This window comes from Lygodium microphyllum, chromosome 12 (genome assembly GCF_053477565.2).
Source record: "Lygodium microphyllum isolate KBCC chromosome 12, Lygodium_microphyllum_v1.1.10, whole genome shotgun sequence".
NCBI classification, from domain to species: Eukaryota; Viridiplantae; Streptophyta; class Polypodiopsida; order Schizaeales; family Lygodiaceae; genus Lygodium; species Lygodium microphyllum.
The window spans coordinates 141,281,294-141,303,541 of record NC_141146.1 but is presented as its reverse complement, the minus strand read 5'-3'; the positions used below and the strand labels follow the sequence as shown (position 1 = coordinate 141,303,541).

At 38.5% G+C, this 22,248-nt stretch overlaps 1 protein-coding gene across 1 annotated transcript; it reads right to left on the bottom strand.

Moving 5' to 3' along the window:
* Positions 1 to 7,035: 7,035 nt before the first annotated feature.
* LOC148028361 (small COPII coat GTPase SAR1A) lies at positions 7,036 to 10,026 on the bottom strand. The gene is made up of 3 exons (XM_087690180.1): positions 9,697 to 10,026; positions 7,723 to 7,854; positions 7,036 to 7,584 (listed from the first exon to the last, which is right to left on the bottom strand). Exons 1-3 carry the CDS (start codon positions 9,823 to 9,825, stop codon positions 7,264 to 7,266), a joined length of 582 nt encoding a protein of 193 aa, XP_087546306.1. The 5' UTR covers positions 9,826 to 10,026; the 3' UTR covers positions 7,036 to 7,263.
* Between the last annotated feature and the right edge of the window lie 12,222 nt (positions 10,027 to 22,248).

Here is a 22,248-nt window from a genome sequence, read left to right as displayed (position 1 = left end):
CTCATGTCTTGGTATATGGATTCCATTTCTTGAGTATACATTTGAGTTCTCATTTGTATTGTGTTATCGCTTTCTTTTCTTTTGTCTTATGTTCAACAGTTTATTTCAGCACATGTTTATGCTTCCATTGCTGCACCACTTCTGGCATGGTATCAGTTTTCAGGATTTGTGTTTTTGCTGTGTTTTATTACTGACTTCAGGATTGTTTTTCCCATTGCTGATTGGGCGGTAATCAGGTGACCTGTTTTGCCTGTGTTTTTTGCTTACATCAGCATCCGTACAGCCTGCACATCTGTTTCAACATGTGTTTTCATCATTAGGCTGCTGGTGACAGTTTCCTACACCTGTTTATGCAATGTGCATCCTGCATTTTGCTATTTTCAGCACTCTTTTGGGCTGGGCGACTGGCAGAACAGGCCGTTTTTGCTGTTTTTGGTAGTTTTGAACTGATTTTTTGACTTTGTGCAATGGATTTTGGCTTCTTTTGATCAGATTTTGGGTTATATTGTATGTGAACTCTTGTTTTTTGCAGTCTGTGCTTGTGGTTAAGGAAGCACTGCAAAGAGTTAGCAGCTTCCAGGAAGAAAAAGGAGCAGACGATGAAGCAGGATATGGACTCCTCCGACGAGTCATCATCTGCCTCAGATTTCGATTCGGATCCTCTAGCCAAGGCGCGCATGGGATCTTCTTCTTCGGATCAAGGGAAGGGCTTAGTGGCCCCTTCCTCAGCTCCTTTCTAGTGGTGGTGATAAGGTCATCCCTCACGACTCTGCAGTGCCACAGAGGGAGTGTGACAGGGTGGTGAGATGGGGCAGCCACACCTCATCTATATTTCTATACCGATGCACAGGATACAGAGAGGGACATCCCTGATGCATCAACCGAAGTCTGGCAGGTACAAATCCTGGAGCTAGGATTGACATCTAGGTTCATGATGGGCTAGTTACTTGACAGAGAGCGGGTGGCTTTTGTCTGGAGCTCACATGAGGGGACCCTTTGGTAGTCTGGCCAAAGACGGAGAATCCATGGTCATTTATGCACTGCGGCATTGGTGACAGGATGGTCACGTATGCTACATCAGGGGCATTGTTGACAGACATTGAGAGCTGCTATGATCTTCTCTATCTTCAGGAGCTGGTATGATCGACATCGACATCAAGTTCTCTCCGAGGCACCTTGGTGGTGGCTTGCGCACCCACTACTTAGGTATCCATGGTTCTACTCTGGTGGACATTGTTGTATGTACTATGATGCGACATTATCATTGTATATTGTATTGTATCCGATCACCCATGATCTGAGAGATGGTGTTAGCATATTATTCAGCTCATGGTTGAGTCTGGACTTGTGGTTCAGCAGGCTGGGCACATAGATTATTTAGGCATTTTATTTGTCATTATTTATTGAGATTTGGGCATTATTTACAACCAGTCGGCCAGCATTTAATGATGGCTGACCTGTCATACTGTAGGCATTTATTTCGGCCTATATATTGCTTGGCTCCCTCCTCCATTTATTCATTCATCACTGGAAAGTCCTTGGAGAGGAGCAGGTGCCAGTGTCTCCACAACCGGTGACTCACATTGTATCTATACTGTCTCATGTCTTGGTATATGGATTCCATTTCCCGAGTATACATCTGAGTTCTCATTTGTATTGTGTTATCTCTTTCTTTTCTTTTGTCTTGTGTTCAGTAGTTTATTTCAGCACATGTTTATGCTTCCATTGCTGCACCACTTCTGACAATATCAACACCTCTTGACCCAAAATGCAATGCACCAAATCGCTTCATTTGGATTCATCATGCCTTGTCCTATTGTGGGATGAAGACCCATGCTCCACCCTGCTTTGGGCCTCTATCCACGCTTGACCATGTTTAGTGATTTGCATTGGCTTGGGATCCAAGCCTTGCTATATCATCTTCTTAATTTTAACTACTCAGTGTCTAACTATGGCCCGCTTATTTGAAATTACCTTTCTGATCCTTTCTCAAGTCCACTCATTTATGAACCCCAAATTTGGTGGATTGGGGAACTTCTTATGCAATGTAACAATGGTGTTGTGCTACACGAGCTCAATGTAGTAGGATGTTTGCACACACTCTTATTTCTTCAAGAGCTTCAATGCACGAGAATCAAATGGCTATCTCTCACATAGTCTCTCACATGAATGTAACCATTTTTTTATAGTGAGTGGCATGGCCTTCCTTAAATCCCATGAAGGATGCGCTTTACACACTCCACGATCCTAGTGAGTGCTTCTTTGACTCTCAACCCTTTACGACCTCCACATGCAAAAGAGGACCATTGGCATGGCAAGAGAGAGTGCCTGGAGAGAAGATGAGTAGAGCTTCACCCTCTTGGTCCCTTGTTTGCTCTTTGGTCCCATGTGTTTTCTTGAGTCCTATCAGCAAGATATTGGCTACATGCATTTCTACTTGGAGCATGTTGGAAGAATTCCACATTGTATTAGGTTCGAGATGAAATCGTTGGATGATCCCATTGTTCTTGCATTTAGAATTAAACTCTTGATACTATAAATTTTTCTTCGCATTTCAAATCTTTCTTTTTCATTCCCTATGTTATTATAGTAACTAATTTAATGAAGCATTTGTGACTTCTCTAATATGACTTCTTTCATTGATTGACTTATGTAAAACTTCAAGGAATTTTCAAAGTTTTGGATGGACCCCTATAGGTCTGCTAGGTCCACTATCTTAACAACAACTTGTGGAATGGGGATGTTCTCAATTCTTGATGTTATTTTGAGCATTCAAGATGAAGAGATCTCAGAGTTGGAATCTCTAGCATGTTCCATAAGCACATAAACTATAACATCAAGCTTCAACAAGCCAAATAAATCACTTTTGTTTTTTGTACAAGGTTTGGTCACTTGTGCACTCTAGGATTTTTGTTTCACTCTTGTGCACAGTCTTGTGGTTCTTGAGAGCTTATTTTTGTTTGGTTTTCCAATATTTGTTCATCCTTATATTGATGAGTCTAGCCTCCCTTCAAAATTTTAAGTTTTTGAAGCTATTCATCTTCAATTTTAGGAAGGGTGTATGAGAGCATGAGAAAGATGTTGAGGAACCATGAAGCAAACTATTCATCTCCACTTTTACATCCATTTTAGGCTTTCTCTTGCTTCCCTACTTTTTTAAATGCAATAAAGATGACAATGGATAAATAAATAAATATTCAAGGAAAATTGATGCACACTATCAAGTTAGTTGAAAAAATTAATCAAATATTTGGGAAACTTGATGAGTTACATTAAATTATCTTAAACTTTAATAAAATAATAGGAACAATCAATGCATAATAACAAGAATCAATGTAATCTTTTAGACAGCTTGATTCATTGCTTCAAGCAGGATAATAAATTGCAAAAAAATGTGAGCTTGATGTAGTGCATCAAGTTACCTCAAGTACTAATAAAGGTTCTAAGAAACTTGATATGGTGCATTGAGTTTTCAAATATTTAGCAAATATTCTTAGCAACTTGATGCGATGCATCAAGATACTTATAAAATATTATGTAATATTATTAAATGTCAAGCTAGTAGAAAACTCTTTTAAGTGTCTTATCACCTTGATGCATTACATCAATTTCCATTTAATTTTAGAGAAAAGGATGAAAGCATCGTATGGTGCATATACTATTGGAAATATTCTTTAGTGCTAGATGTAGGTTCATTTTAATGATTAAGGATATACACATTTACTCATATCACAATATTTGGTGTGGATTTTGTTATGATATCTTGCATGCATGCATCATTTTAATTCTTTTGATTCTTTCTAGGTGCTACACAAGTCATATGTCTCTCGAGTCATGATTTGCGTAGCATGCATCAAATATTTCACTCTTGGAGGTCTATTCAAGTTATTGTGTGTGTGTGTGTGTGTGTGTGTGTGTGTGTGTGTGTGTGTGTGTGTGTGTGTGTGTGTGTGTGTGTAGCTTAAGCCATCAATCAAGGATCAAGGAGAAAGTGAAGAATCACTTGCAAAAAAAGGTCACGTGAAGAAATTGCCTATGAAGAGTTATCCCTTGAAGATAAAGTCTATAACATAAAAGAAAACTAAAGCAAAGGCAAAGAGAAAAGTGAAAATGACTTTGAGTTTACTAGTGCTTTCTTGGTGAGTCGAGTTTGGGTGAAGTTTCTTCCTATAAGCCATGTCAAAAGCTTCCCTAGAGTTGAAAGAGTGGTCGTTGAGTGCATGGGGTCTATTGCATCCTACCACATGTAGAGGATTCCACATTAGTGACCTCAACAAGGAATCATGTGATGAATTTTGCAAGCTCTATAGAAACCTTTAGCAAATGGATACAATCATCAACTACTAATCTCACACAACATTCAAACATTTGTATATCTAGTGCAGTCACGAAATCTTCTTCTATGCCAAGAAAAACGAAGCAACATAAGATCAACATAGGCAACTTTTTGAAGAAGACAAAATGGTAGCATTCATATGCCTCATAAAATAGCTTGCCTGAGCATCAAATGATGGTAGAAGGAGCTCTAGATTGAGGACTTGCTTCAATAAGGTGGTGCTTCTGAATAACATGCAATTGAGCATATCCCCTAGAATGACTAAATGCAAGAAAATTTGTGAGAAATGCATAGAGGAAGCACATTGAAATAGGAAGCACAAAGGGCGATGCAAGCATGGTGCCAAACCTCACCTCCCTCCACAACTGCAAGCATTGAATGTAGTGGTGGACTCCAACACAATGGTGCATTGATGGATTTGCTAAAAAGGTAACTCTCAAACTCCAATAACCATTTTTTGGGAGGAGATTTTCCATTGAGAAAGCAAAAAGGGCAGCCGGGGGGGGGGGGGGGGGGGGGGCGCGCAGGCTGGCTGGGTTGGAGGTTTTCGATGGAAACTAGGAAGCAATCTACATGACCTAAACGAGTTCCCTATTTTCTTAGAAAACTCTTTAAAACTCCCCATTGAAAACTACTCATGGGAACAACTCCTAGATTATCCATGAGGAAATTGTATGAAATATGCAAAGGATCTCCATTATGGAGATTTACCAATGTGGGCAACGTGTTGGGGTCTTAGGGAAGTGGTTCATGGATACATTTATGCATGGGTCCCATATACTCTTCTTTACATATATAACTCTGAGGGACTTTGTACCATCAACACTATTGTACTTCTCTCCCCTTTACATGTATGATTCTAGGGGAGACCCATGCCATTTACACCATTGCGAATCTTGGTGATAGGAGACTTGCTGACTCAATGACCGAACTATGTTCAATGAATGCTAATTACATCACTCTAAAATATAGTCTACCTAATAGCATAACTATCATGAAATGTTAATGTTTTATATATGCAAGTAGTGGCATGAAAAGTGACAACCAATGGTTTTAAATTATTCTAATATCTTTCTCCTTTTCTTTTGTGAATTAATTTAGAAAAGGATTTTCATTCAAATACTTCAAAAGATGCCTCAAGGGACAAATCCAAGTTTTGAAATGTACACATCCACATGCTTAAACCACCTAAGCTACAACTCCATTAGCAAACAATTCAAATTATCTTAAGAGAGCTATTTCAATTTGTAATATATTTATTTGGTACATAAAGTCATTACTTCACACAAGTAATTTCTTTATTTGATTAAAGGTCAATTCAAACTTAATTGTATACATATTTATGTTTAGTTAATAAATGGTAGCAATCAACAATGGCATTGCTAGATGATGTATTTAACATAGCATGACTACATTGTAGATACAATGTAGTCTTTATTAAGGATTACAATCCTATCCATAAGTATGTAGATTATGGCAATGTCACAAAATAACCATGGAAGATCTTGGAGAAACTTTTCTTTTGGTTCTGAAACAATGATTTAGTACAATATTATATATTGAAACAAGTCAATTTGGCCATCCAATGAGCATTCTGAAGCAACACACTTTTGGCATTGGGCTAGGGATCTAAATCAACATCTCTATATGTCTAATGAAAGGTCACAAGCCAATATGAACCCAATTCCAAAGCCACATTATGATATCACCTTGCGAATACCTCAAGGCCAATACAAAGCCAATTTCTTAGGGAGTGCTTGCTACTTGCATAAGAAACTATAACAACTAGCACATTTTTTTATCAATCACAAGTGCTATACTGTGAAATGTAAACGCATTTGTGCAAGATTATATATTATTAAACTAATAATATCTTAAACAAGTATCGTTGTGTATCCTTGAAGTCAGATTCTCAAGAGGAGGATACTTTGGGAAGCACGACTCTCCTTTTTTAAGACACCCAAGTAATGCAAAAACTCTTAATGTTGTAAGAAAAAACTATTACTGGCAAAAGCTCAAGGATGATATACTTAAGTATGTTATTGAATGTCTAAACTACCAAAAGGAAAAATCTAAATGTGTCAAGTTACCAAAAAAACTCCAAACACTTGACATTCCTCAAATGAAATAGGAATTTATTAGCATGGACTTTGTAATTCAGTTACCTTCTATGCAAGGAAGATATAACTCAATGATGGTGATAGTAGACATAGACCCAAACTTTCTCCAAAAAGATTGGAAATGAAGGAAGACCAGTCACAGTAAATGGGCTGATATCAACAAGTCCGCTAGTGACTACCCAATATATATCACCTTCGTATAAAAGACTGACATCGCTATGATGGCACAGACTGGCATCCCTATTTGGGGCAGAGGAAATAGACGACAGTCTGTTGTGGCACTTCCATAACATGAGAAAACAAAAGCCAAAACTACATAATGGGGCATCTACAAAAGCGTAGAGCTTAACATCTTTCAGCGGAAGTATAGAAATACATCAAAATATTTAAGCCTCCTTCAGTAGCATCCATCAACACCTTTGAAACAGAACTAAACTACAAGACTCCTGTTTAAATCTGAGTAACTATGAAAGCCTGGACAGAGCAAACAGAAAATCTTTGTACTACAAGTGGACTTTCCAACTTTTCAACACAACAAAGCGAGCACTAGAACGACTTCACCAAGTTCTAATACAGTAATTGAACAGCAAAACAGAAAAAGCAGGGAAAAATAAGTATTAAAACGCTCTGCATACCTATTGCAGAGGGCAGTGTGCACATAAAAATGGGGCACAAAAGGAGGAGAGAGTACTATAAACTTACATGATCAAGATAGAAACCTTGAAAGAATATAGTTTTTAACTGTCTTACAGCAACGTCAACCTCAAAAAGAAATTTGATGGAGGCAATCTCCACTAAAATCACACTTCACTTGATGTATTGAGAAAGCCACTTGAAACCGTCTCCATACCCCATTTTTCGAACAATGCTGCACATAAAGACTTCTATAGGTCGCATGTTCGTATCACCCAAATTCACCTTCCCTTTACCTGTGGTGTAGCTGGATAGCCCTAAATAATATCGTAGCTCATCCTCCGAGGCAGCATAAGGTATGTCTATTTTATTTCCTAATATTAAGAAGGGCACAGTAGACAGAGAATCATCTGACAGTAATGCATCCAGCTCCTTCTTTGATTCAGCAAATCTTTCTTTATCAGCTGCATCAACAAGATAGACAATGCCATCGACCTACCAAGAAACAAGATGTCGATCAGGAAAAACAGTAATGAAACAAAAAAGTGAACACAGCAACTTTGAATTTCCAACTCTCTTACAACAAAGTACTTAACATTATGTGCTAAAGAGTAAATGCAAAGCATATAGCACCTTAGCATAGTAGTCCTTCCAGACTCGCCGAGCAATTTGATGTCCACCTAAATCAAAGGCCTTAAACTTGATTTTTCCTATGCTTAGTTCCTCTGATGTAGGATACTGTGTTGGTTGATGCTGGACCAACCTCTGCAAAAGATAAGCCTGCTTTCAGCTGAATGTAAAGGTTAACAGCATAAAAAGGAGAATTAATGAGTACCATGCAAAATGCCTGCAATTTGAATAAAGATGCATATTGGCACTAGACACCGAATTTATTGCATGAATATTCAAGAGTGTGCATTTCAGCACAAAAGCAGAAATATGAATTTGTTCCTAAAAGTAGCTTCAACTACCAAAACATAAATTTCAACTTATGCAACCTCTGCATGAAGTCACCCATGATGATTGAATGTAATATATAGATATAATTGATAGATTTGAAACTGGCATAGACAGCAATCCTGCAGCTTTTGTGCAGATCATGTCTGATCTGGGCTACATAAACATGAAAACATGGTGCAAATCCTACTACATTTTTGCACAATAAAGAGGATGCTAAAACAAATAATAGAACAAACACAGAACTGGTTAAGAAAAACAAAATGTGGCAGTATAAAATACAAATACTGGATGTAAATACTGATGCATATTCATCGTCTTCTGATTATGACAGAGGGCTTTCCAGTAGAACACAGCATTCTATGCAAAAACTCCCTAAAAGCTTCCATTTGTTTTCCCTGTTTAAGGATAACAGCTCTGAAAATCTCCAACATTGTGAGCCTCCTGGAGGGAACATTGGAGAGTCTGTTTGGCCTTTTCAATGGGAGACCAAAACTTCTCTTCCCCAACCAACTGGTTTACACTTACACTGGCCATTGCACAAGTTCCCAGTACCTGCCTACTCTCATGAGAAGAGCAACTACCATATTGTGTTCAACCTTGGCCTTTGATGTGAGCAGAGTTTTTTGTAATGTTTAAGTCATGGATTTCATGGTGGGTTTCACCTGTTTTGAGTTTTCCCACATAGTAAAGTAAAACAATACAAACAAGAGTGATAAAAGCACTTTGCTTGGCAAGGCACTGTCTGTCAGATTCCAGTCTACCACAATTTTTCCACTGGAAAGGTTATGGCTGAAAACATCCCAGAGGAACCTAATGCAGATTCAAACATTTGATATAGGATCTAACTTGAGGGATGATCTGAGAAACTGTCCCTTTCGGCAATGTGGAAGATCGTGTCATTGTTGATCAGCCACAACCACATTCCTATTGTGGGACTACCATTAAGTGCTCCGTCTGCTGCTAGGCTCATTGCTTCCCAAGCAACAGGGAAGTTACCTGAAATCTTGTGAATACGGAATAATGACATCAACTTTGCCTATGGCAACGAAGAGTCGAATCTCTTCAGACTTTATCCCTAAGCATAAATATGTGTAAGGCTTATCAGGTCAACCAATAAGCCCTGCACAGAGGCACACTCACACACACACACACACACACACACACACACACACGCACGCACGCACGCACGCACTAACTATACTTGACCCTATGAAAAGCAATTCCCTTGCTATGATTGAGAGTCATTACAGGATAGCGATTCAGTGCTTTCTATTCTGTTCCTCCTCCTGAAAGCTTCGTGTATCATCAAATATGTGCATAACACGAGCTGCATGATGTACACCTAGCGATTGACTGCTGCTTTATGAAGTGTATGAGTGATTCAAATACAGCCAGGTGCACGCCTGTTCCATTTGTTCAGGCTCTGAATGCCAGCCTGATCATGCTGGAATCCGGACTTTAAATGATAGGTCAAAGGGCAGCCAATTCTCCGTCCTGCTGGTTAACTCCTGAGGACAAGAGCTCTCTCTCTCTCTCTCTCTCTCTCTGTCTCTCTCTGTGTACGACACAACAATGGATGCTCTGTCGTACAAAACCACATAAAAGAAACAAACCGCGCTAAAGGCACATCGAGTCAGAGAGACGCACCTCGTCCTTGAGCATGTGAAGCAGGGTCGTCTTGCCGGCGTTGTCGAGGCCGAGGAACAAAATCTTGGCCTCTTTCTGCCATAGCCCGAGGGAGGCGAGGATGCCGTAAAACCAGTCGAACAAGAACATGATGGTGGGAGTATGGACAGAAGGATCGGTCAGATCTGCTGACTGCGAGGCCCCGCCTTAGGGTTTCTTCGCAACGAGACGGAAGCAAGCCGAACGCAGAAGCAGTCTTCCCTTCTTTCTTCTCTGACAACAGTCGTCGTCTCCTTCTTCTTCTTCTTCTATTGGAAGACAACAACCATAGGGCCTTAGGTAGTAAGTAGCCTTAGTAGTAGATACCCACCATCATTCTCTCTCCGGCCTCTTTGGAGCTTCATAAAAATGCTCCCAATTATTTACAGGATTCATTGATAATAATATCTGTTATTATTATTATTATGGTCGGTCTCCAGTTTTTCCCCATAATACGTTGTCCGTTTAAGTTTTATATCAATAATCCTTTTAATTTTTATATCTGGAGCTCCATTAAAATGCTTCCAACTGATAAAATCAATTCCTAATTATATGATCATCAATCCATTTTAAATCATTATTTTTATTTTCTTTGGACCTCCAATTTTTTAATAAAATTCTAGGAATTAGTGAGTTTCATTTTTATGTCAATTAGCTTGTTAAGCTTCTTTACATGTGGAGCTACATAAAATGGCTTCCCATTAATAGGATTAGTTGATAACAATAATTAGTACAATTGATCCTCCACTTTCTTCATAATAAGTCGAAGATTTGGTCGATTCCCAAGAGTGTGTACAACCACATGGGCTATGGGCAACTAGCAAAGAGCCCCCAAACTCTCTCTCTCTCTCTCTCTCTCTCTCTCTCTCTCTCTCTCTCATAAGATGCAATGTGCATGTATGAATGACAAAGAGGTGAGTTGGCCTATAAATAGGCATTAATGAAGGAAAATAACGATCAAATCGACCATTCACTCATTATAATCAATGTGTCATAGTCAAAGGAATTATATGTGTTATCATATTACAAAATGAGAAATAAACATGACACTGTTTTGGCCCATTTGCAAATGACAATATTGTTTAGAAATACTATCATTTTTATTTTTTATGAGCACTTGAAACAATAGGATCAATTGTAACTCTTTCGAGATGCACTTGCAGAGAAATCTAATGAATTCATCTAACAAAGCCTTTTCTACTAGATAATTGAGAGGGAATGTGATTGAATTCCTATTGTGTTAGTAACTATTTCAAAATAGCAAATTACAACATGTTTATTGCTAGAGGTGGCAAAAGCATTGTTGCCTATTATAATTAAAAAAACAACTCTTGGTTAGTACAAGGTGTCTTTTAAGGAGGGGAGAAAAGATCATCCAAAGGATAAACATGAACGAAATTGCAATAGGCAAGAATATATTTTGAGAGTTAAAGAGCTTCTTTATTAGAGATTTGAAGTGAGAGCTTCTCATAAGATGATTGGGATGTAAAATATGGATTAAGTATATTGGTTTTTGAGTTTTTCATAAAACTTTTCTTCCATGCAACAACTCTAGAAGATGAACCTACATTAGTAGTAAAGGAGTTTCATAATTGTGCTACCACTACTAAAGCTTTTTTGTTTCACATCATAATGTCTTCTTCTAATACCATGTGATGGAAATGACACTTGGGAATTATTGTGTTTTGTGGATTATGGAGCAAATTCAAGGTTGTTGTTTCTTTATGGTGGGAGGATGCATTTATCAATGAGTTTTTTGACATCCCAACCCTTGCGTTAACACTCCTTCAATTTGCAAGTCACTTGCTTGAAGCATGAACCCTATTCCCAATTCTCAATACCCAATACTCGATTGAACCATGAGTGGTCGCTTGATGTTCTGATCAACACCATGTACATAAGTGTCTTCGGTTCACCTCTTCCTCCAACAAATATGTTTCATTCTGTTTCATTGAAACTCTTCCAATCCAAACAATCTGCATACAAACTTGTTCCAAAGAACTTGACATAAGATGCTAGCTACCTTCCAAATTTGCACCCCTAAAGGATACAATCATGTTTCCATTAACAACAACTAAATCTGAATGTTGGATTTAACAATATAAACCTTAATATAATCCAATTTTTCCATTTTATTTAAGTGGCCCATATCTTCATAGAATCGTTAAGGACAACCACAACTTTAGTTAGATCTTCCACCATTTACTGTAATTCAAACACTGAAGGCTAGCTTACATGCTATAGAGCTTTCTACAAGTCACTTCAGTTAAGCTTGCATATATAAATGGCATACAACCAACTTCTATTCTAGCTATACATAATCCAATGTAGTAGTAAAAGAAATAAACCAAAGGCTCTTGTATAGTTCTCAATAAGCAATAGATTCCCACCAATGTGCATATAAATAACTCCATGGCAAAGCATCACTAGCCATTGTAGTTTGTACCAGTCTTGCTAAATTCCTTGATCCTCATGAGTCAATTCATAATCTAGCAAATCCCATGTTTTGAAAGGGAATATACACTTACCCCCCCCCCCCCCCCCCGCCCAAAGCTAGTGCAAACTGTTTTTCCATCCCAAAATCTACCCACAAATCCCCTTCAGATTAACAGCCACCTATTGTGGTCATTTCTTTACATTATCACCCTCCATACAAATACTATTACAGTCCTTTAATATAGACAACCACCCTCCAAGAGATGATGATAACTCCAAAGAAGACAACTAGTTCCATGCTTTGTAATGCTTGAGCCTTGCGCCTTGAGAAGCTTGAAACTTTGCTACTTTATCTCATTGATTTGACTTCTCCTAGGGCAAATAAAAAATAGAGTCCACTGTTAGCATAGTAACCAGGGCCGATATCTCATCAGAGAATTTGAAATTGCCAGATATAATCAAAATCTTGATATATGTAGGTTCAAGACGAAAGCATGCCATTTGCAATCTACATACATTTGCCCTTGGTCTACTGTTATACAAGAGTTGCAAAGATTTCACAACTGTCATTCTATGTGGTTTATCACTAAAATCAAACCCAAGTACATAATCAATGCTAAAGCTTTTCGCCACAATACAACACTAGAGAGGTTGCCATGCTTAATTTCAAGAATAGTAGATTCCTCCCTTTTCTTCAAGGCATTCTCTTCCTGTAAATGGAAGCACACATGTATCTTTCATGCCCTCCATGATATAGGCTTCTCTCTAAATCACCTATTATGCTCTGCTTTTCTTACCACCTTTGTTTCATTTAGCTTTATTTATTCTCCCTTTTGAGCTAGCATTTTTTAATGCTAATCGAATGTTTTTCAATAACAAGAAAAATCCAATAACACTAGTATAGAAGGAGATTTCCTTCTCCTTACAAATTTATAGAAGCCATGGGTATGCTGTAACACCCCTCATTCTTCATCTACAACATATGGAGACAAAGCAGCTTTGTATTATTCAAAAAGATTGAAGAATGGACCAAATATTTATTCCTTTTTTTTGTTAAAAATATTGACCTTGGTCTTATACTAATATCATGGTCCATAATGTGTCATCCTCTAGGGTGTGTATAAAAGGAAACATCAATTTAGGAGGGGGTATGCATGCATTTATTAGGTATTCAAGACATGTGGTTTTTGGTTATTAAGTAGTTACTGTTGCCAAAAAAGTTTTGTGTGTGTGTGCACATGCATGTGTGGGTGTGTTTCAATAGACACAATATTCTTGTTACAAAAGTACTTGATTAACATTGGAAAAGAAGTTTTAAAAGCACCTCAAGTTTAATCCATTACATTTCATTCATATTATCAAGGCATAAGTTATTAAAGATAGCTATAAAAAAACAAATTACAGTCAAATGAGAGGGAAGGGCAGTACTTATCACATACAAAATTGAATAGCAAGATCAATAGAAAGGACTAAAACATCAATCCTACATTTTGCAAGTGTCATTAGTAGCTCGATTGCTATCATGGTCACACTGACAAGCCAATATTACTTTGCTTGCACCCATAGCTACATGAATGGAGTGTAAGTGACCAACTAATATAGCATATTGAAAGTAGCAAGAGCTTCACATGGTTGCAAAAAGTTTAAGGGTAAAGCCTATTTATAAGTACATTACAACTCCTAAAGTAAGACCATTGAGCAAGACCGGTTATGAGAAGAGCCACCATATTCATTAACTTTTATTTTTTTAGGGGTTTAGGCCTATCATACATTAGCCCACCATAATAGGAATAGTAAGGAGGGAAGTTGACTCTTGTGGCAATAGCAATGTCTAAGACAAACCCTTGGCAAAAGATGTTATTGTAAAGGTAAAAGGCACATTACACAAGCCAATACAAGTATTGTACTAAGATAAATCCATTTGAGCTATCTCCTTAAATTAATTGTGCAATATTTTAGCTTCATCATGTTTAACCATCACCCACATGTGTATTAAATTCATAACAGTGATGAAATATATAATATAGTAACCCCAATTTGGCAAGAGCCAAAGTATAATGTACACTCAAAGAAACTATATTAATGTTTTGAATGACCATCTAAAGAGCCTTAGCAATGATGTACTAGATATCTTTAGAGAGTGCAATAGGAGGTTAAGGAAATTAGTTTTAACTTAACACCTTGAGTGACTATTGCAAATAATGGCCATTCATTGGTGACAACCCAAGTTACATACTTGCATGCTAATTAAGCTAATAAGTATTAATCATGTATGCATTGAGGAAAATCAATTATTAAGGTAGGATGATCTAGCATCATATTATTGCCAGTGAGATTGCTTGGGTACAAGAATTGATTTTTGGGCGCTCGATTTAAAGCATGGTATAAGTATTTTTTAGAAAAAAGAACCAACAAATGTCTTCTTATAGCAATACCATGATAGGCAATAAGATAGCAATGTCAACATAGGTGTAGCATATTAGGTAGCTTCAAGCATAAATAGAGAAATTATTATACATGTGCGTGTGTTTGTGTTTGTGTTTTGTGCGTGTGCACGTGTGCACATGTGCACAATGCTAGAGATTTTCTTGGAACGTTGTATATACACATGCATAAAAGTGAATGGAAGTGGAATTCTCTTTTTTTGTTTAATGTTTACCATAGAAAGAAGAAAGTCATGATTAGAGATTTTATCTTGGTGTAAGAGAGTAGAGGAAGAACTTATTGCAAATAGTAGGCTCCTATGCATGTACATGTATTAATAAACAAAAGTCATCACAATATCTCCATGAGTGAATGAGTTGCACGTCTATATTATATAAATATTGACAATATAACATTGTTACCTTAGGAAGTAATGAAGGATGTAAAGTCAAGTGCCCGAATTTATTTTTGGGAAGATATTATTTTCATTGTATTAATTTTAGGCATCGCTTATTTGTAACGTGTAGTTGTAATTTAATCATGTTAATCACTTGCAGATGAGAAAGCATTATATTTTGTAATATGAGTAAGAACCAAGCTCACTCCCTTGCAAATGGTAATATCACCTAGAGTTACATCTAGAAGCTCCACAACTGATGAGAAGGTTGCATACAATCTATATCCATCTTAACCTAAAATTGTATCCATAAAAGGTCGTGTATGCAAAGAGAGAAGGGATTGATCACAACTTAAGTGGAAAAGGGTAGGGGTGCCGAAGTTAAATAGGAAATACTATCTAAACCTTGATTTATATATAGTGAAAATTTGAATAGAGAGCTCATTATTATGTATGCAACTTATGAGAGCGAGCACTCTTTTTGCTTCTAGTCTATCCTCTTGTGCATCATTGCTTGAGAGAGAGGGGGGGGAGCAATATATTAAATGAGGGATTTGGAGAGTGAAACTCTTCTTCTCTTCTTCCCCTTTAGCTTCCATAGCTTGGAGGGTGAGAAATAAAGCATGAGGATGAAAGAGTGTGTGTGTGCAAGATCAGCTACAAAAGCTCTTCTCCATAACTTTTGCCTTTTTCTTGTTCTCTATCTTTTCCTCTCATTATTTGAGACATTATGGATTAGACCAGATGCAAAGGAGTTGAGAAGTGGACAAAAGACAAGACGCTCATGGTTTAGTAATATAATGGGAGGCTTGAGAGCATGAGTGGATGGAACACTGAGGAACCAATCTCCCATTTGTGCATGTTGCTTACTCAGAAACACACATGGCTAGCTAGGAAGCCAATTGATGAGGAATCAATCAAAGAATCGAGAGTGGATTAGGAAGAGAGTAGAGTAGATGAAAGAGAGATAATGGTAGAGTAGGAGAACCTTGTGGAAAAAATAAACCTTTAAAAACCCCAAAAGAAAATATTCACTTACCAATATTGTGGGAAAAATGAGTGCTTCATAAATCTGAATGTCTTCATAAATCTAAATGTCTTGAGAGCATTCAAAAGTCGATAGAGTAGTGCAATATTTCATGGGCAAGTCAACATTCTATCCTTATGTGCCACCAACTCATTTTGCACGTCACAAGAGGACCATCCTTTGAGCATCCTCATTGCCATCGTGCATCACACATATTCTAGTTCTCATGACTACCCCTCTCTATCCTACCTCACCACATGCATCTCCTCTGGTGCTCACCACCAAACAACTCCCTTACTCACAACCCTTCTTCTCATAAGTAGCATCCTCACGACTACCCTCATGCTAGCAATATAGATACCTAGTGCATTTTGATGGTCAACATGAGGTAGTCTAAAGGATCTATTATTCTTGATAGGTTTCATGCTATTTTATTCTAGCTTATTGCTTTTTGTTCTTAGATATATGGATACTCCTCCTGTTGAGAATTAGGCAATCACACCTAGTGTAGCCTCTTTGTATGGAGTAGTTGGGTCAAGGGAAATGCAAGGAATCTAGGAAAAGGGGCTAAATCCCATAAGCACAATGGTGAAAAGTGCTACCTACCCAAAAGACTATTAAGCATTGTACTTGCCTATCATTTGAATGCAGTGTTGTTGTATTTTTTTGTCCTTTTAGTTAGCGTCATTGTCTAGACACACAAGATTGTGTTTGTGAGTCTAAGCTTCCATCTTGGAACCTAATTCACTTGTGTGATAGTCATTGTCTCTAAGTTAATGTTATCATGAGTCTTCTCTTTCTCTTCCATCTGCCATAGCCATGCTCTAGATGCATACTTCCCAACATGGTATCAAATCCATGGTGAGCATGGCTAAGCTCATCAAACTCTTTCCTCAGCTCCTCTTCCATCTCAATCCAACTCAGTCCAAGTGGTTGACTTCATTTCCAACTTCATCTACACTCTCTACCTTCATGGTAGTGATAGCTTGTAGGACCCTGCCTTGGAGCTCTCATATCTCTCTCCACAGGCCAAATCTCACTGATCTTCCTTCTGAAGAAGTGTTTTTTGCTACTAAAGCTTCTCTATATCACTTCAAACATCAACATTTCTTTGCTTTGACTCCAGCACTGCATAAATTGATTGCCGCAGTCCAAATATGTGCTTGCGTTGGTTGTACACTCCCAGCTCTTGACACGAAGTGTGATTGAACATGCGACCATAGGGATTTTGAAGTCCACCTCATATGCCTTCTACCCACCAAATATCCTCTCTAGTGATTGCTTGTACGTGCTATTGTAAATGAAAAGCAATCAAGTTCAGAAACCCTAACTGCGGACTCCATAGCCTTTAAGCTTCAAACTCATCTTATACTTCCTTCAGCTCAAGCTTGTTAATGCCACTCTAATCTACTATAAGACTCAATATCCAGCAATATTTGCCCATCAAACCAACAAGGAGGGGAAGATTTATGAATATTTGAAGGAATCAAGTTCATCAATCTAGTTCAACTAGTATCTCTTGATACTATTTATCACTGCCATTGCTTGTGTCTCTTGACACAACCAAAGTCAGCTCATTTCTCAGAATTTTGGTGCTGATTTGCTACTGTTACAGTCACTCTAGCATGGGCAAAGACTGTCTGACCCATATTGCTTCAAAGGAGTGGGGTTTCATACATGCAAACATGCACAAAACTTATTTTGATGAAGAAGGGTCTATGGGCCATCATAGTGGACAGAGAAAAAGCCTCGGGGTGCAATTCTTGCAGTTGCCTAGTAGAAAAGTGATGACAAGGCTCAAGCCATCATAAAGCTTGAACTGGATGATAGCTATATCCACCATGTGGATACTTGTGGCACGTCCCATGACACTTGAAAAAGATTGGATACTTTGTTTGGTGCACAATCAAAGTCTTCAAAGTATGGTTTATTAACTGAATTTTTAAGATTGGACATGAAACCTGACACATCTCTTGTAAGACATTTGAATTACATGGAAAGTCTCTTAACCTAGATTGTAGGGATTAACATTGAAAAGAATGAAGATGTAAGCCTGGTGTTTTGTTAAAAAGTCTGCCTCTAGATTATGATAATGTCTCCACTACTTTAATCAACATGCCAAATCCTAAACTTGTTGACATTCAAGCCTCTTTGTTAGAAGAAGAAAAGAAGATAAAAAATAAAGAAGAGTTAAGTACCTCTAAGGATGAACAAGTGTTGTATGTTAGTAACAAATACAAAGGCAAAAAGGACTAGCTAGTTTGTGATTTTTGAAAAAGGACCTGACATATTGAAACGTTCATGCCAAAAAAAAGCATCAAAAGGCCTATATTGTAGTTCTGAAAGAAAAAGAAGACCATGGACATGAAGAAGCAGAAGAATAAGAAGACCATCAGGAGTAGAAGGACAAGCTTCACCAATCCTTTTATTCGCACTACTCTGATAGACCTTTTTGAAGCCTTGTATAACCTTGCCCTAATGTTCCTTTTCTTAAGCTTGTAAATTCCTCATATAACCTAACACTACAACCTCTGTACACTTTGTGAAGCCCTTATTAAAGCCTCTGGATGTTCACCATGTTTTTGGTACCCATAGTTAGCTTTGTTTGCAATAGCCTCTAGATGATTACCATGTTTGTGGTGTGCCCACACTTTGCAAGTGGTTGCTCACTGAAGCCTCTACAAACTTTATGGATTTTTGGTTGCGATTGAGGAGGGGTGTTGAGAATTAGGTAATCACACCAAGTGTAACCTCTTTGTATGGAGCAATTGGGTCAATGGAAATGCAAGGAATCTAGGAGAAGGGACTGAATCCCATAAGCACAATGGTTAAAAGTGCTACCTACCCAAAATACTATAAAGCATTGTACTTGCCTATCATTTGAATGCAATGTCATTGTACTTTTTTGTCGTTTTAGCCAGTGTCATTGTCTACAAACAAGATTGTGTTTAATAGTTCAAGCTTTCATCTTGGAACCTAATTGACTTGTGTGATAGTCATTGTCTCTAAGTTAATGTTATCATGAGTCTTCTCTTTCTCTTCCATCTGCCATAGCCATGCTCTAGATCCATGCTTCCCAACACCTCCTCCTCATGTCCCCATTTGATAGATTGGTTGGGAAACCTTGTGTACACCCTCATGCCTTAATCTTTGATAGAGCCTACACCTTTGCTATAATTCCTTTAGTTCTACCTAGCATTCATTGTAATATTACCCAACTTAAAAGTAGTGTTTCTCCCTTCAATGAGACTCATCTTTCAGGGCTAAAGGAACTTGCATGACTTACACAATCAAAGAGGCTTCAATGGTTTGGATTGAGAGACACGCCACACGTAGGTTATTAACCAGAGTAAGTCCAATCAACAAAGAGCAAGACTTGTATGTGTGATCGCATCTCCACGACTTTTAGCCATTGGTTGTGGGAGTTGGCAAGGTGTATTAGAGCATCACCATTTTTAGTGTGACTAGATATAACTTGTGCACTCGACTGCCACATGGCAATTGAGTCCATTTCCTTTTTTGAACTTTAGGTCTCTCAGCTCTCCATGCATGCAATATGGGAAAGAGAGTAAGAGAGAGACCGCCTTTCATTATTGCACATCATCTATGAGAGAGAGAGAGAGAGAGAGAGAGAGAGAGAGAGAGAGAGAGAGAGAGAGAGAGAGAGAGAGAGAGAGAGAGCTGTTCGCTGCTCTAGAGATCATGTGACTTAGTCCTGCCATAGGGATGAGTGAAGGAGGAAGTCCCAAGTTTGCTTATGCATCCCAGGGAGTGAGTACCATCACCACTTCATGCTGTGGATTATTCTTCCCCATCGACTCTAGAGGTCGCAGGTATAGAAGTGCTCATGCTTGTTGTCTTTTGTTAACCTCGGTGCAAAGAAAGCAAAGAAAATTAAAAAGACGTAGGACAAAGCGGAAAAAGGTGGCCCAATGAAAAAACAGGAGGAAAAGAGCCAAAAGTGCAAGAAGCAAACTCAAAAGTCCAAGGCAAGTGCAAAAGGGAAAAGGCACATTTAAATATAAAACACCTTAAATCCTTGTAAAAGAGCACAAGGCTCCTTCTTGTGCAATTTGTAAATATAGAAGGGCATGGGTGAAGAAACAATGTAAATAGGAAGGGAAAAGAGAAAGATGACCTAGGCTAAAATGGTCGGTCATGTAAAAAAGGGATGGGTGCCCAAGAGGAGTAGGGTATGTATAAGAAGGTAAAAAGTGAATGAAGAAGCTCATTCTTGTGTGTGGCCAAAACTAGTTGTCTTCTTCTTCTTCTTCTTCTTCTTCTTCTTCTTCTTCTTCTTCTTGCTCTTGCTTATGCTTGTGGTTGAGAGAGGGAGTGTGAGGGAGTGAGTGTGTGAGGGTGAGGGACTGTGGTGGAGAAGCTCTCCATCTTCTCCTCTCTTCTTCTTGTCTTCTCTTATCTTGTGCATGGCAATGGGTCTTGAAGCTTGGAGCTTGAGGATCAAGCTTTCTTGAGCTTGTACATCAGATTGTGGAGCTACTAGAGAGCTTAAGGGAGGAGGCAACTCGATCAGGCATGAAGGTAAGCTCATTACACTCGTAGGTGAGAGAGTGTGCACGGTTATGTGAGAGGTAGCCATTGCACTTAGCTTGAAATTCTTGAAACAATAAGCAATCCATGGGCCTTGACAATTGAGCGAGAGCTCCCACATTTTGGTAACAGATTCAAGCTTTGAGTGCTTGCGTGCTTTAAGCCAAAGAGCATTGGAGTAGGGTCTATCTCGAACTATTGCTTGAGTTAGGTAGGAAGTGAGTTGGAAGGCATTTGATCTCTTTTGCAAGTAGTTTTTCTATGTTTTTTAGGTTTAGGCAAGTAGGTTGGATCAATTTAACCTTTTAGTTGTGATTTGGATGCATTTAGGTAGGGAAAGCTCAAGAAAAATAGAGAAATAAATAGTAAGGTTACTTTTGTAAACATGGAGCTTCAATGCATTGAGAGAGGAAAGAGAGAAGAAGAGGAGTGAAAGGTTGAAGAACGAGGGGTTTATGAGGCAGAGAGAGCAAAGGGGATCTCATTTCTGCACTCAAAGAGAGAGAGAATGAGAGAGAGAGAGAGAGAGAGAGAGAGAGAGAGAGAGAGAGAGAGAGAGAGAGAGAGCTGGATAGGTTGTTGTACGGTAGCAGGAGGCAAGGAGCACTTTGATTGGTGCGACTGGACGCATTCACGGGCTATGGGTGAGTTGGTTGGATTGCTAATGCCTTGTTGTTTGATTGTGGAGCTTGTAAGAGGCTGGGAGGGAGCATACTGAGCATTGCATTGGATATTTGTTAAGTTTGCGCCCAGGACCATTGGATTCCTAGAATCGGACTGTTTGATTGTCCCAAAGTCATTCGATTTTCATAATCGAATGCAATCGAATCATCTAATATCGAACAAACTTTTGCTAGTCCAAAATCAGACATCCCAAAAATCAGACAACTTAACCGTTTGATCCATATAAATCGGACTCAGACGGTCCATAATTGGATAGCTGAGAATCAAATGCTTGATTTTGGGAATTGGACCAAAAACTTGCAAATCGGACAAGAAAATCAAACATTAGTTCTAGCAAACTCTGACCTTCCTAGACCCTGTACAGGCCAAGCCCTAACTGTAGGACACCCTAGTAGATCCCCAGATAAGTGAATAGGGCAATAGAGCCAATAGACTTGAGAGCTGAGACTTGATAGTCCAAGAGCGACTGTAATCATTGACCATACCACAATAGAGGCCCAAAGACTGATGACCTAAACCCGCTACCTTCCAAACCATGCAACAAATCGTGTAGGAGAGACCTAGAGTGGCTCACTACTATGAGTGGCTGCCACTTGTACGAGAGAGCTAGCATTAGTAGTTGAAATTAATCAAAGGGAGTGTGATCTGCATTGATTGTGATCGAATTCACACATTTATCACATAACCACTTGAAGAGCATAAGGAAAGATAGAAAGCGTGATTTGGCACAAGTCCACTTCACCACTCATGTGTCAAGTTTATGTAACACTATAAGTTGGAAGCGAACAATTGAGAATCAAAATGATTCGGGATGTAGCTTTACCCAATCTGATCAAACTAATCGACACAGTAGTTGCTCAAGAAACCATTAACATGTTGAGAACCAGCACCAACCTTGTAGACGACAAGCTTGACATGGGAGAATTCCTAGTTGACATTTAGCAAATGGTAAACTAGTACGGCGTGCAAACCAAAATGGTGCATCATGGTAGACCATCCAAGGACATCATAGTCG